We start from the raw sequence: 14,646 nt of genomic DNA, 5'->3' as shown, positions 1-14,646 counted from the left end.
TTTTCCAGCATACTCTCTTTAGAAAGATTTGTCAAAACTAGCCGGCACCAGTTATCACCTGTAAAGAGCTATTATGTTGCTAGACATTTGCTCAGGTTTCATATCTCAATTCTTACTTTCTTACAGGACTACGTACAATTGTTATTTAAAGCAGATGATAACTAACATGAAATATTCCAGCTGGAATAACAGACTGCTAACATACCATGACTAACTAATGTAAAACACTAGCAAACATCACTTATTGGTGACACTTGGCAGCAATAGAGAAGTCAGGAGATTCTCTAACACCCGCCACAAGTCTACGGTCTTACAAGAGACATTGAGATTGGATCATAGCAAAGTAAACCGAGTTGTAAACTGACTTTTCGTGAAAGCATCAACTATCTGATCATGAGTACCAAGATAACGCACATCCAATTGCTTGTTGGCAACCAGTTCACGAACATAATGAAAGGTAATTTCGATATGCTTCATACGATTATAAAATACTACCTCTGTCCCACTATTAAGTGACCTACTTTATAACTAATTTAGAGGTTGTTATAAAGTAGGTCACTTAATAGTGGGACAGAGGGAGTATATGATTTGTTGTAAGATAGGTAACACCCATATTATCACACCATAAAACTGGGGCCCTAGGAGAAGAAAAGTGCAATTTTGACATGAGTGGTTGAACCAAACAACCTCAGAAGTGGCATCAATAACAACCCTATACTCATCTTCGATACTCGACTTGGACACAATTTTCTGTTTTCTTGAATACCATGATATAAGGTTTGGACCCATAAAGATGGCCATGCCACTAGTTGACCTTCTGTCAATATAGTCACTAGCCCAATCCGCATCTGAATAAGCTTGAAGTTGCAGACTACTTGATCTTTTTTAACTAAAGGCCAAAAGAAAGAGAACCCCGCAAGTACCTGAGAATTATCTTAATAGCATTCCAATGACATTTAGTTGAAGATGACATAAATTGATAAGCTCTATTCACAACATAAGTTATGTCAGGCCTGAACTCCTATAAATTGTAGGACCATACATTAAAGGGGATTGAGGATCAAATGCTGGAGTAGAAATTGGTATGGAGCAAGATTTTGCATTGCCCATTTTAGCCTTCTTCAAAATATTGGTAATATATTGTTCTTGAGAAAGATTAACTCCATGAGCATTTTGTGTAGCCTGAATCCTAAGAAGAAATACAAATCTCCCAAATCTTTGATGGCAAATTCTGAACTCAAATTTTGAATAAGAAGAGTGACAGCTTGAGGAGAGTCACTAGTGACAAGATTGTCATCTACATAAATGAGGATATACAATACAGTAGATGTATTGATCTTAAAGAACAAAAAAAAAATAGTTTTGGATGCAGTAAAGACAGAGTGAGTACATAACATGTCAAACCAAGTTCTAGGAGATTATTTTAAGCCATATACTGATCTTTTGAGCATTCAAACATGATTTGGGAATTGCTTATCCTGAAAGCTTGGAGGTTGACTCATATACACATCCTCATATGTATCCATGCAAGAAAGCATTCTTCGCATCCAATTGCTATGTGGTCCATACCTTGTAAAGACTGATAGACAATATCATTCTGATAGTAGTGGGCTTAACAACATGACATAAAGTGTCCTGATAATCAATAACTTCAACTTGGTTATACCCTTTAGCAACTAATCTTGCTTTATACGTCTCAATGAAGACATCTGAATTTCTTTTAACCCTGAAGACCCACTTACAACCAACATTTTGAGAAGCATCTAGAGGAACAAGGTCCTAAATGCCATTCTGCAATAATGAAATAATTTCTTCACATATAGAGCCCCTCCAAAGTGGTATTTTATTTGCTGAAGTAAATGGATTAGGTACAATAATGTCCTCGTTGGCATATTGAGTCTCAGATGCAAATACTTTTGCTTTTGTTATCCCACTTTTGCCTATGGTGTGCATTGGATGAGCATTCTGCACTGAAGGTTGAGCAGTACAAGGTAGTGAAGGTAATGCAGGTATGTCAGGTTCATTAGAGATGGATGGAGTGGGTAAAGCTAGATAAACTAACATAGTGGACAAAGTAGCATCTTGAGTGGAAAAGGACACAGGTGAAGTAGTGGTGAATAGAGAAGCATAAGGAAAACAAAAACAACATGACTAGAGATGATAAGCTTATTAGTTAAGGGATTCAGACACCTGTATCCCTTGTGCATAGCACTATAACCCAGAAAAATGCATTTAACTGACCTTGGCTCCAATTTATGAACATTGAATGATCTCAAGCAAGGATAACAAGCACATCCAAAAGTTTTGAGAATACTGTAGTCTAGATTCAGCTGAAAAAGATTCTCTAAAGGAGATAGTTGATGTAAAGTAGATGTTGGCAATCTGTTAATAAAAAATTAACTATTTCAAAAGCATAAAACCAATAGGAAAGAGATAGGGAAGCATGAGAAAGAAGAACAAGACCAGTTTCTACAATATGTTTATGCTTTCTCTCTGCCTTTCTATTTTACCGATGAACATGTGGGTATTAAACTTTATGGCCTATTCTACAAGAATCCAGGAAAGTAGACACATTCTTGTACTCTCCTCCTCAATCTGATTGAACCATTTTAATTGAAGTAGCAAACTGTTTCTCAACATGAGTCATAAACTTGATAAAAGTATACAATACTTCAAATTTGTAAGAAGGAGGATAAATCCATGTAAATCTACTATAGGAGTCAATGAAATAAACATAATAGTTGAATCCATTTAATGAACAAATGGGAGAAACCCATACATCTGCATAAATAAAATCCAAAGGACTATGAGTATTATTTTTAGATATATATAATCAAAAGGAAAAGCATGGCTCTTAGAAATTTGACAATAACAACAAACATTACTGGAAAGATGAGTATCTATAATGTCAGTCACGGAAGATAAAACATGCTTGAAAGTCTTGAATGCTTGATGTCCTGATTTCTTGTGCCAATAAATTGTACTTGAAGATGTGGAGAATACTTGCTTGAGTTGAGCAGAGGAAAACTTAAAGTCATAGAGTCCATTTTTAACAAGTCCACTGAGAAGTTCTTTGTGCGTAACCAAATCCTTGACACAAAAACGATCAGGATATAATGATAAATATCAGTTCTTATCCTTTACAAATTGAAGCACAAAAATAAAATTCTTAGTGATAATAGGAACATGAAGGACATTTGTAAGAGTTAACTTAGTACCATTAGAATCAAAAATAGATAAGCCAACATGAGTTATAAGCAAACCTGATCCGTTACCAAATTTAACTTGATTAAAATCTTGATATTCAGAATGAAGATTTAAACTGGACGATTCTAAAGTACTATGATGTTTTGTACTGGAATCGGTACCCATGAAGTAGGAGTTGAAGAATCCTCATTGTAGACAACAAAAGCCTTAGGCTCAGGAAACCAAAAATCATCACTCCCTTCAACATTCTCATTAGAATACACATTGTAAGCCATAGGAGAATTATCTCCAGAATACCTATACCGACAATCGCAGGCAGAATGACCAGGTTTTCGACAAATTTGACATTTTATGTAGTAGTCATACTCCATAGGTAGATAAAAATTAGAAGAACCTCTACTAAATCTACCGTTAATCCGTCTACCAGATTGGAATCTGCCGCTAGAAGAGCATCTACCACTAAAAGGAGATCTACCACATGGTTGAAACGACCTCCCATTGAAAAGCTATTAACTCTTACACCATGAAAAGAAGGTGATCTAGAATAACCACCACGATAATAACCAGGAGAAAAATTCAAAAATTGAGAATTAGATGAAAAGTTACCATTGAAATTGCTTGCAGGAGAATGCTCAAACGAAGATGAAAATGCGGGGGCCTAACAACCACACCCAATATTTCGATTAGAAATATTTATGGACTAACTCCAACATACTTTCTAGAGAATCAACTAGACAGTCAGACTCAATCTAGAGAAAAGTATATCGAGGAGTTAATATCTCTCTCTTGATTTGATTTTACTCAAGCAAATAGAAATCTGCGAGTCTTTATCAAATACAAGGATAATAAACTTGGATGGTACCAAAGACCAATATCTAAGGATCAATAAATTTCCAATCAACAACCAAAGGTTGGATTTCACAATTGATCGATACAAACACACAACCTGTGATATTTCAATTATATAACAAAATATAATGCGATATAGAAATAACACAGACACCAGAAATTTTGTTAACGAGGAAACCGCAAATGCAGAAAAACCCCGGGACCTAGTCCAGATTGAACACCACATTGTATTAAGCCGCAAAAAACACTAGCCTACTACAAACTAACTTCGGTCTGGACTGTAGTTGAACCCTAATCAATCTCACACTGATTCAAGGTATCCTTACGTCTCTGATCCCAGCAGGATATTACACACTTGATTCCCTTAGCTAATCTCACCCACAACCAAGAGTTGTTACGACCCAAAGTCGAAGACTTTAGTAAACAAATCTGTATCACACAGAAAAGTCTACAAGGATAGATAAATCTGTCTCCCATAGATAAACCTAAAAGTTTTGTTCTGTCTTTTGATAAAAATCAAGGTGAACAAGAACCAATTGATAAACCGGACTTATATTCCCGAAGAACAGCCTAGTATTATCAATCACCTCACAATAATCTAAATCGTATGGTAGCGAAACTAGATATTGCGGAATCACAAACGATGAGACGAAGATGTTTGTGATTTCTTTTTATCTTGCCCTATCGGAGATATAATCTCAAGTCAATTATTAAATTGAACTCGTACGATAGAAAATGGCAAGATCAGATCGCTCAACTACAAGAGAAGTAGTTTCGTATGGCTTCACTATCCCAATGAAGTCTTCCAGTCGTTAATCGACAGGGTCTCGAGAAGAAACCTACGATTAAAGGAGAATCTACTCTAGCAAACTAAGTAGTATCACACAGGAGGTGTGGGGATTAGTTTTGCACAGTTGCTAGACGTCTTCTTATATAGTTTTCAAATCAGGGTTTGCAATCTAAGTTACCTTGGTAACAAAGCATTCAATAATCATCGTTAGATGAAAACCTGATTTATCCAAGCTAATATCTTTCAACCGTTAGATTGAAACTTAGCTTGTCACACACAAATGAAATGTATTCATTTAGGTTTGAGTAACCGTACCTAAACGTGTACATTGGTTGGTTCACAAATGGTTGACCAATGGTTAGCCATATGAGTGCTTTCATATTAACCGTATTCATCTTTCTCATAACTAGTTCAAATGACTCATAAGAAATAGTTCAAGAATTGTTCAATTTCTTAGGTCTTTATACATAGACACAACTGAAAAAAAATCGGTTTGATTCATTTGAATCAATTCATGAACAATATACCTACGGTTTGCAAAGATTGCATTCCTTATAATTTATTGTTTTAAGTCCATGAACTACCGATTTGAGAAATAACTAGCTTGGGTACGCGTACGGGTATCCGTACCTTAGCTACCGAATTTTGAGTTGGTTTTAGTTTCCAAACTCAGCAGACTTTTTCGGGTGAAAAAGTTCCGCCAGTACGCGTACGGGTACGCGTACCTAAGGTGACTGGTTTTTGAGTTCGTAAACTTCAAACTCAGCAGAATTTCACAGACGTGAATTTCCGCCAGTACGCATACGGGTACGCGTATCCAACCTGTCTCCTTCACCAATACCGCATGCACACATTTGCACACACTTGGTTTCCGGCATATGGATTTATACATTAATGTGCGAACACACTATATGCTTACATCCGTAGGTGGTTACATATTCTCAACTCTATATTTTAATCATTGAAACATTCTTCCATAATGTTATAACAGTCGTTAGACATAAAGAATCGACTATCGTCATCAAAGTTATTTTCAAGATTGAAACGTCATCATGACTTTCGTCACGAGTAAAGATGAAGATGGTTAAAGCAAAAGCTTACCAACACGTATTTCGAGAAAAAGATAGGCGAGTAAACTCGGCTCGAAATAGTAAATGTGTATGTATGAAAACTATCATACTTATACGACTTTTGTCTCAAGAGTAGGAGATAGAGTAGATAGACTTTTGAGTGACAAGATGAGTTCAAGTCTCCACATACCTTTTGGTCGGATGAAGTTCCACTGGTTTCTTGAGTAGTTCTTCGTCTTTGCAAGATAATCGCCATGGAGTCTGGAGCTCAACTATTCCTAACTATCCTAGACCGAGACTTAGTCATAAGTATACTAGAAATCAAGACATATAGTTTTGATCACTAATATTAACAAACATGCTTGAGATAGCAACGCATGCGATTTCGACCGAGCAATGCTCTAACAGAAGTTGAAGGAGATAATTTAGCAAATTAAGGCGGTTGATGAGCAATATTTGCAGATGCAATAGTCAAATTGACATGTGAACCAAAAATAACTCGAGCTTCTTATGATAAGAGAAGACCTAACAAATCTGATGAAGTAATATGATTAAGATTCTTTAACTACTGAGTGTTAACTGATGTCTTGAAAGCATTGAATTCAGATGGTAAGCCTTGAAGAATATAAAACACAAGATTTTCATTATAAATTGCACAATCTACCCGAGCAAGTTGAAAAGAAATAGACCGAGCCTTGTTAAAGTAATTATGCATGGAATCAGAGCCTTTATTGACAGTGACAAAATCAGTTTTCAATTGCATAAAAAGAGATCTGGTGGTAGCGTTATAATTGTTCTCCAATCGAATCAAAACCTTATGAGTAAGTACAATCTACAACCTGAGAGTGAATTTCTTCAGTGGGAGCAGAAACTATCCAAGATAGAGAATTACTTGATCCTGATTGATTCAGTATATATAAATCGGATTATGAACAAAGTCATGATGATCATCTGGATTTGTTGATGTAGTCGGATCAGGACGAACATATTTCACTGGACATTGAAAGGACCCATCAACAAAACAAAAGAGGTTGTAACTACGTAAAAGTGGTACAATCTGGGATTTCTGGAGAGCACAGTTTGTTGTTGATAATTTTGATGGAGTTTTGAAAGTAAGAGAAATATGATTGTTTGGAGATGAATTCAGAGAATTTGAGTTATCCATTAATGGTGAATTTCAAAATTGGAGTCTAACACTATGTAAAGAGCTATTATATATGTTGCTAGACATTTGCTCATGTTCTTCATTTCACAATTCTTACTTTCTTACAGGGCTATAATTGTTATTTAAAGCCGAAAACAACCAACACGAAATATTATAGCTAGAATAACAGACTGTTAACATGCACCATATTTGACTAACGTAAACCATTAATAGACGACACTTATTGGTGACACTTGGCAGTGGTAGAGAAGTCAGGTGGTTCTCTAACATCACCTAGTTGGGAATTGGGATACATATCTTGAGAATGTTGTCTTTCATCACACAAACTAAAGTCTCACAATTACAATTGGTTGCCATAATTCATATCTTGACAATAGTCTTCCAAACACATGATTTAGTAGATTGTACATAATCATATGCCAAACTTTTCATTCTGAGCGTATCAAATGCGCCATTGTAAAACAAATGGATCTATTTGTGTTTGGAACACGGTTTATGTACACCAGCGCGCCTAGCAAACGTTTGATCCAGTAAAAGCTGCAAGCTTTGTGGAAGCATCTTATGATAAAATATCAGTTCTTAATCGATTACTATATTATATGGACAGATGTCGACCTTGCACCTGCTATGACGTAAATATATGCCATTTTTTCCTTCCAAATGTGTAATTTTATACTTCATCCCCCCCTTCACATAGTCAATGAATCTCATCCGTATATACAACTAGCTAGTATTAGTTTATATATAAATGCAGTTAACTTATTCATTTATCTTCTTGCTTAAAATAATTAACAGATAATTACTACTAATTAATCTTGTAGCACAGAGAGACGACCGACCATATCAATGCAGAATGAATGTAATAAGTAATAATTTGTTGCATTTCCTCTCTAGAGATTGAACGTGCTAAGTAGTTACTCGGATAGGTAGAGAGACATATACAGAGAGAGATAAGGAAACCAAAAACAATCAAGAAGAGATTATTGGTGATTAAAAATGAAAAGGAAAAGAGGATCAGAGCAAATACTGGGCAAGGATGAGATTGATGAGTTCAAGGGGTCTGAAATTAGGTCTGCAATTTTAGAGCTCTCTAAGATTTCATCTCTTCATCAGCATGAGCCTGCTTCTGTTTGCGACTCAAAGAACGATGTTGCTGCTGATGCTGCAGCTACTACTGTGGCTAGCACTACTACTACTACAAGTACTAGTATTGCTCATTTCAAGACTCATGATCATCATATCCCTACCAAATCATTTCTTCATGTCTGCAAATTTCTCTTGCTTCAAGTTCTTGGTTCGTCTCTCTCTAGTTCCCTAATTAATTAAGCTGTTTCTTCAGCATTAAATATAATATTAGTTAAGCAAATATCAATTCGTCATGTTCTTGCAGATAAGGTTGGTCCGACAATGGCGGTATTGAGACAAGATGTGCATCAAAATATTCGGGTAATTATTAATTTTGTAATGCAAAAACTCTAGTCGAGGCCGAGAGTAGTAGAGACGACAAATATTGATCAATAATGTTGCACGAGAATAGTAAGTGTTACCGTTCACCTGGGGAAGACCCAACCAACATACAAGTTCTTTTTCTTTTAGCATAGATAGTAGATACTAGCTATGTTTCGGTTATTGTACCTAACTTCGTGTGTAGGGCACACTTTTCTGTTTAATTTTCTTGAAGGGTCTAGTACTTAATTAAAGCCGGAATTCATTTCCGGTGCATGAGCCCATTCAGATTTGAATTTATATTTAAAAGGGTCTGAATTTTTGGAGTTGGACTTGTAAGTAGTTACTACTTAGTGAGAAAAGTTCAAAATAAACGATGTTAATAATAGCGTGTTTGGATAGCATGTCAAAAATAGTTTATCGATTTCTAGAAATCGAAAAATTAGAAATCAGTCTAGGTGTCGAATTTCAAAAGACTTTTAGAAGTCGAAAATGTAATTTTTTGTGAGAAGCAAAAGTCAGAAATAAATTTATATCCAAACACGTTATAAAAAAGTATCCGAGTATTTTTGAAAAATTAATAGTATTTTTAGTTTATTGGGTTGAAGTTCTTATCAAGAATGTGATTTTAGGTTCTCAGGGGGGGTCAACCGTAAGATATTGAGTTTTAACAGTTAACATGATAGCATTAAAGGACTTGATCATTTGAATCTCTATCAGCCTCTTTGAAATGACATCGAGAAGAAAAAGTCATTGTAGTGGTGATAAAGTAATTGTGTGATGATATGAGTTTTGAACTCATCAACACCAACTCATTATCGATCAATATTAGAAAAAAAATAAAAAAAATTGGTCATACAGGAGTATTTAGATTACTTACGTTGGTCCTGTTTTTATTTTATTTTTTGAAAGAAAATTTCTAAAATACACTGTGGGGAGTCACTCTAAGACCACCACTTAGTTACATGATTTCTTAAAGCAAGGATATAAGTGCACCTTAGCTTAGCTATAATAGTGGGGTTTTTTCAGCTAAGACAAAGGTAGGAAAAAATGCAACTACTATAGATGACCATCGGATTTTTTTTATTTATTTATTTTTTATTTTGTTTTTTGCTTGCTAGGAGAAAAGAATATATTGAATTTCTTTCAAAAAAAAAAAAAAGAATATATTGAACGGCTAAAAAGAGATACAAATTTGATCCTGCCTGATGTTGTTTAGAAGGAAAACTGGTGGAACTGAGGGCTAGCACTATGGAGAGGGATATCCCTTCCCTATCCCTCTCAATCCCTCAAAACACTAAAAACCCAAGTAATATGGTCTCCCATTTTCATTGTAGGGAAGAGATACGGAGGGTTTCCCTACAAGGCTAATCAGATCTGATCACCCTTGTAGGGAAGGGAAATCATACGCGTACTGAGTACCCGTTTGCTTTTTCACTTTACGAGTACTGAGTACTCGTATTTTTTTCTGGTTTTTAAACTTTTACCTTAAAACTTCTCTTTTTCACTCTTTTTTTACTAAAACTCGTTTTTTTTACCTATTTGATATATATTTTTTTACCTAGATAAATATTTTTCCATGAAAAAAAAAATTACGCGTAGTGAGTACCTGTTTGACACTATTCATACGGGTACTGAATACGCGTCTAGTGTAGGGAAGGGATGAGGGAACTCCATAGCAAGATTGCCTTTCAAGTGCCATCCCTTCCCTACATTTGAGGGACAGGGAAGGGATGAGGCCAACCATAATGCTAGCTCGGAGTCCCACCGTCAACTCTGGCATTTTTTGCCATTACATGTGTTACTTCATTAGCATTCTTTTTAACATGGGAACAAGGCCAAAATCTAAATTGTTTTAATAAATGTCTACATTCTGCCTACAGATCAATTTATTGCTGGTACTAAATTTTTATTATCTCCTTATAGATGGAAGTTAAGAGCTTTCTTAGCTTTTGTCTATTTAATAGCGTCCAGTGCTGCTCCCGTTTGCTTTTGTTCTTTGTTTATTGCTGTCGAGATTTCTCTTTTGGCTTGCATGAAGTTTCCTGTAGAGCCGCGAAGTATTAGGCCTATGTCAATGGAGGAATTTCCATCTATAAAAAATATACTATCTCCGTCCCTAATTAGATGATCTATTTAAAATTTACTAGTAAATTTAGAAATGATTTATCTCTCAAACTATACAACGGATTTTCATAAATTTTTTATCATCGGAAAGCATTTTAAAACACCTATCTAATGAATATAAATATGGCTATCAAATTTTACATATTTCTTATAATAATACTAATCTATCACTCCACTTATTTATGGTATAGGTCATCTAATTAGGGACCTAATTAGGGACGAAGGGAGTATTAAAATTCACGTTCAATTCATTCTCCTTTGGAGGGTTCCATTTGTGGAAACTGAGACGAAAATTCAATTTCTACCTAAGTCCCTAAAATTAGAAACATAAAGAGGCTAATTGGTGGACCCAAAAGTTATTTTTGAAGGAAATTGAGTTTCCACCAAATATTTATGGCGTAGCTAACTACAGATATGAGAGAAATTCTCTACCATAGCAGTTGCTCCCAGTTCCACAGTGGATATTAGCAAAGAAAGGCACCATCAGTTACATGGTCCCTTTTAAAGAAGGCGTAATTGGGGATACTTCCACAAGTTGGGAGATATTCGAAGTTAAATGGGGTTATATATTGGTTAAGGGGTCCTATTTTTTAGGTATGAAATAATCATATTATCCTTACCCTAATAAAAATTAAAAAGAAATTTTATTAGTATCCCCCTTCACTTTTCTTCTCCATCAAAAAAAATCACACAAATCATGATGAATAATTTTTGATTTAGATTATTGAAAAAATCTTTTTTGAGTAGCGACGCAAATTATGATAATCAAAATGATTTGAATCAAAACCATCTAGGTTATCAAAAAAAAAGTCGAAATTTTATTTAAATAAAATAAACCATTAAATTTCAGTAGCAGGTTAACATTCGATATTGTTTTGTCGGATGAATACAATATCGAACGTTTAGTAGGTATTGTTTTGTCGGATGAATACAATACCGACTATGGCCCTGTAAATGCAAAATTTGATTGACTTAGTGCTTGAATTGGGATTCGGTTTGGGATTTCTTCCTGGATGAAAGTTTGGTTGTCCACAAAAGGTTGCAATTAGGAGTCATTAAAATCAATTTAAACACCTTCTCATATCATACAAATCTTCCAAAGTTCTTCTTCTTTTTCATCTAATCAAAATATATTATTTGAAATATCCCCAAACACACTTGGATAAGGGGTACTTCAATCACTTCATAATGTTTTTTTTTCTTTTCTTTCGAGTATCCCTTAATTTGTGGAGGTATCTCTTATTTGTGCCTTCTTCTTAAAATGGTAAAATATTTGTTACATAAGAAAGCTGGGAGCCTCAGAGGCTCAGACCCAAACTGATTATGACAGAAGCATTTTTATCAAGCTTTCGAAATATTAAGAAAAATTAAATTTAGTTACTTAAACACAGTTTTGCATTTCAAATTCCATATTGACGGAAATAATGACGTTTTTTCTTATCGAAACTGGAAAAAACTGACAGATAAATAGAAACAGAAAAATCCAAAAGACAAAAAAACACTCATAAGAAGCTGGAAAGTAGGAAGTTAGGAAGTAGGAACTGTCTCTGTACTGTCCTATTATCGTTTTTCCCTTTTCAACTTATCTCCACACAGATCTAATTGTTCAGATTTGCATATATATGTTCGTTTTAGCCACTAAATTAGTAACAGTTATCCATCATTAAAAATGTGGCAGAGATTAGAGAAGCTACATGACATGGATCCTTCCATGTACAGAAATGTAGATGGAATATTGAAGAAAGAGGCCGGAGAAGGGACATCGAGAAAAACCTATAGCTGTACTCGAGCATTGGTTTGGCTTACCAGGTTACACTTTTTCTGGATTTTTTTTCGTATTCATCTGCTACAATAGTGTAAATTTACAATGGTTTTGAACCTTTTTATACTATCATGGTTCCCTTACGAGCCATTTAATAGGAGGTACACTTCTCCAAAATTTGTTTTCTTAATTGGTGTTGGAATTTTCGGAAACAGAATTCATGAAAATCAAAAACATGTGTCAACATATCATTTGTCCCCCATGTCCCCTTCAAAAAATGCCCCCATCAAAATTTTTCTCTAACATATCTACCAAGTGGCTGAACATGTCATAGTTATATGTACTGCCAGGTCCTTGGATTTCGCAGTATCTTTGTTAGAGAAATTATGCAAGGAAACATATGGAAATCTGAAAAAGGCAGTTGAAGAATCTTATGAGGTCACTCTGAAGCCATGGCACCAATGGATATCAACTGCTGCATACCAGGTAAGCACAAAATAAAAATCGATCGAAATCTGAACTGTTTCTAAGATATGTATGTGCTCTAATTTAGTTTTAGCGGCTCGCATTGCAGTTTGTCTGCCCAACCATATGGAACACGAAAAATGATTTATTTTTGTATACAACTGTTTACAAATGCTAGCTAACAATAGTACAATTGGTATTGTGAACCATGGTCAATGACATTTAAACCTCAAGAGTCTCTTATCCCTAGCTATAGCTGTTTAGCATCTAAGTTGTGTTGATCTTCAAAAGTAAGCTTCCGCATATATGCATCCATGATCGTCTTTTCTATTGCAGCTAATGTCTGTAGTTGCAGTAATAGTTACAGTATTGGCATCTTTATTAGGTAGCTCTGAGACTGGTTCCTGGAGACGCCAAAACCTTCATCAATTTACTCATGGCTCAAGATGAAGACTACGACGACCTTAAAGAAGAAATTCTAAGCTTGGTTTCTTTGCTTAAGCCAATTCTAAACGAGGTTCATTGTGTTCTGGTAAGTTAATTATCACATAACATTTACATCTTTTTATTACTTGACAACCACCTACCAAGCCAATTAGCCAGTGCAGAACATTTCTAAATTTCTTTTCCTCTTCCTCTTCCTTTTTCTGTCTTTCACTTATTTTTAATGTATTGCCATGTCTTGCTCTGCAGAGAAGCTTTAAATCGGATAGGTTAAAGTCCAACTCCAGATGAATATCCAACCACGTAAACAACAGATGGAGTTGCTTGTACGTACATGAGTTGGTTTCTTAAGAAGGTTGTTAAGATTTTGTACATAAAGTGGTGGCTAATTTGTAACTTTACTTACATTCAGGGTAAGATTTACTTTACTCGCTCAATTCGTATATCACATATTGTTACCTCCCTAATGGCCCCAATTAGAATTAGGTCTCCCTTCCATTTTGTCCAAAGTTTGTGTTGTTGTAAATTTTTAAAAGGTGCAGCGGCTTAATATTTGGCAACTGAATTTTTTAATTAAGTAGACATGGTTCATAAATTTACCTCGTGTTTTTAGGGGCCACTCAAAAGGATTTAGGGGCCATCAATTTATACCCATCCAAAGACTCTAGTTAAGGGGTACCCTATATGATATTGAAGTTACATAAATGTCCTTCTGGTAAAACCGTATAAAAACAAAATCAAAAAAAATTCTACTCATTTCAACTCTTCTTCTTCCAGTTTCATATCTTCCGATTGTGGAAGAAAAAAAACTTTCCTCGTTCAACCGAAACATCGCCGCGAATCGTAAAATCAAAACATCGTCGATTCGTTTATAAAACAATGGATAAGGGAAATGAAACCCACAGACCTAGAACCAAAAATGTTGCTCGGGGTATCGATCCAAAGATTGGGATTTTAGCAAGAAATAAAGAAATTCTTGCTGCAAATGAAGAAGAACGCGAAGAACGCGAAGAACAAGTACCCGGCAATGTAGTCGGTGGTGGCGATTCCGATAGTCAAACACTTCGTCAACTTCAAATGGCCCCAATTAGGTAAGAATCTATCATTTTTGGTGTTTATTTCGCTTTAATTCGTCGAATCGAGAAAAAAAATTTCTAGAGTTTTCGGTTATTTATCCAGATTCGGACGATATTCATGCTCATTTACTTCCGAATGTAGTCGTGTTCTTCATTTCTCAAGAACATCGACAGTATTCGGGAGAAAGATTTGATGATTATCTGCCGAATATTGGTGGCCATATCTTCCTGGATACAAACTGCTA

General features: G+C 35.2%; 1 protein-coding gene across 2 annotated transcripts; it reads left to right on the top strand.

The window, feature by feature from the left end:
* Window positions 1-7,885: 7,885 nt before the first annotated feature.
* Window positions 7,886-14,159, top strand: LOC113314057 (glycolipid transfer protein 3-like). Of its 2 annotated transcripts, XR_003342237.1 has the most exons (7): window positions 7,886-8,375; window positions 8,472-8,527; window positions 12,333-12,463; window positions 12,767-12,902; window positions 13,267-13,413; window positions 13,575-13,738; window positions 14,103-14,159. XR_003342237.1 is itself a non-coding variant. In XM_026562834.1 (6 exons), exons 1-6 carry the CDS (start codon window positions 8,078-8,080, stop codon window positions 13,614-13,616), a joined length of 810 nt encoding a protein of 269 aa, XP_026418619.1. In that variant the 5' UTR covers window positions 7,886-8,077; the 3' UTR covers window positions 13,617-13,787. The 2 variants fall into 2 exon arrangements, 1 of the variants encoding a protein (XP_026418619.1); XM_026562834.1 differs by lacking the exon at window positions 14,103-14,159 and having other exon boundaries at window positions 13,575-13,787.
* The last annotated feature ends 487 nt before the right edge of the window (window positions 14,160-14,646 follow it).

The sequence above is a fragment of the Papaver somniferum genome, chromosome 9, assembly GCF_003573695.1.
Source record: "Papaver somniferum cultivar HN1 chromosome 9, ASM357369v1, whole genome shotgun sequence".
In the NCBI taxonomy this organism is placed as follows: Eukaryota; Viridiplantae; Streptophyta; class Magnoliopsida; order Ranunculales; family Papaveraceae; genus Papaver; species Papaver somniferum.
This window is presented reverse-complemented; position numbering and strand designations above follow the sequence as displayed.

Bases quoted from the DNA above. Each gene is read 5' to 3' on its own strand.
- LOC113314057 (XM_026562834.1), top strand. From the start codon at position 8,078: ATGAAAAGGAAAAGAGGATCAGAGCAAATACTGGGCAAGGATGAGATT. The intron at 8,376-8,471 runs GTTCGTCTCTCT...ATGTTCTTGCAG, and splicing joins TCTCTTGCTTCAAGTTCTTG to ATAAGGTTGGTCCGACAATG. The intron at 13,414-13,574 runs GTAAGTTAATTA...CTTGCTCTGCAG, and splicing joins ACGAGGTTCATTGTGTTCTG to AGAAGCTTTAAATCGGATAG.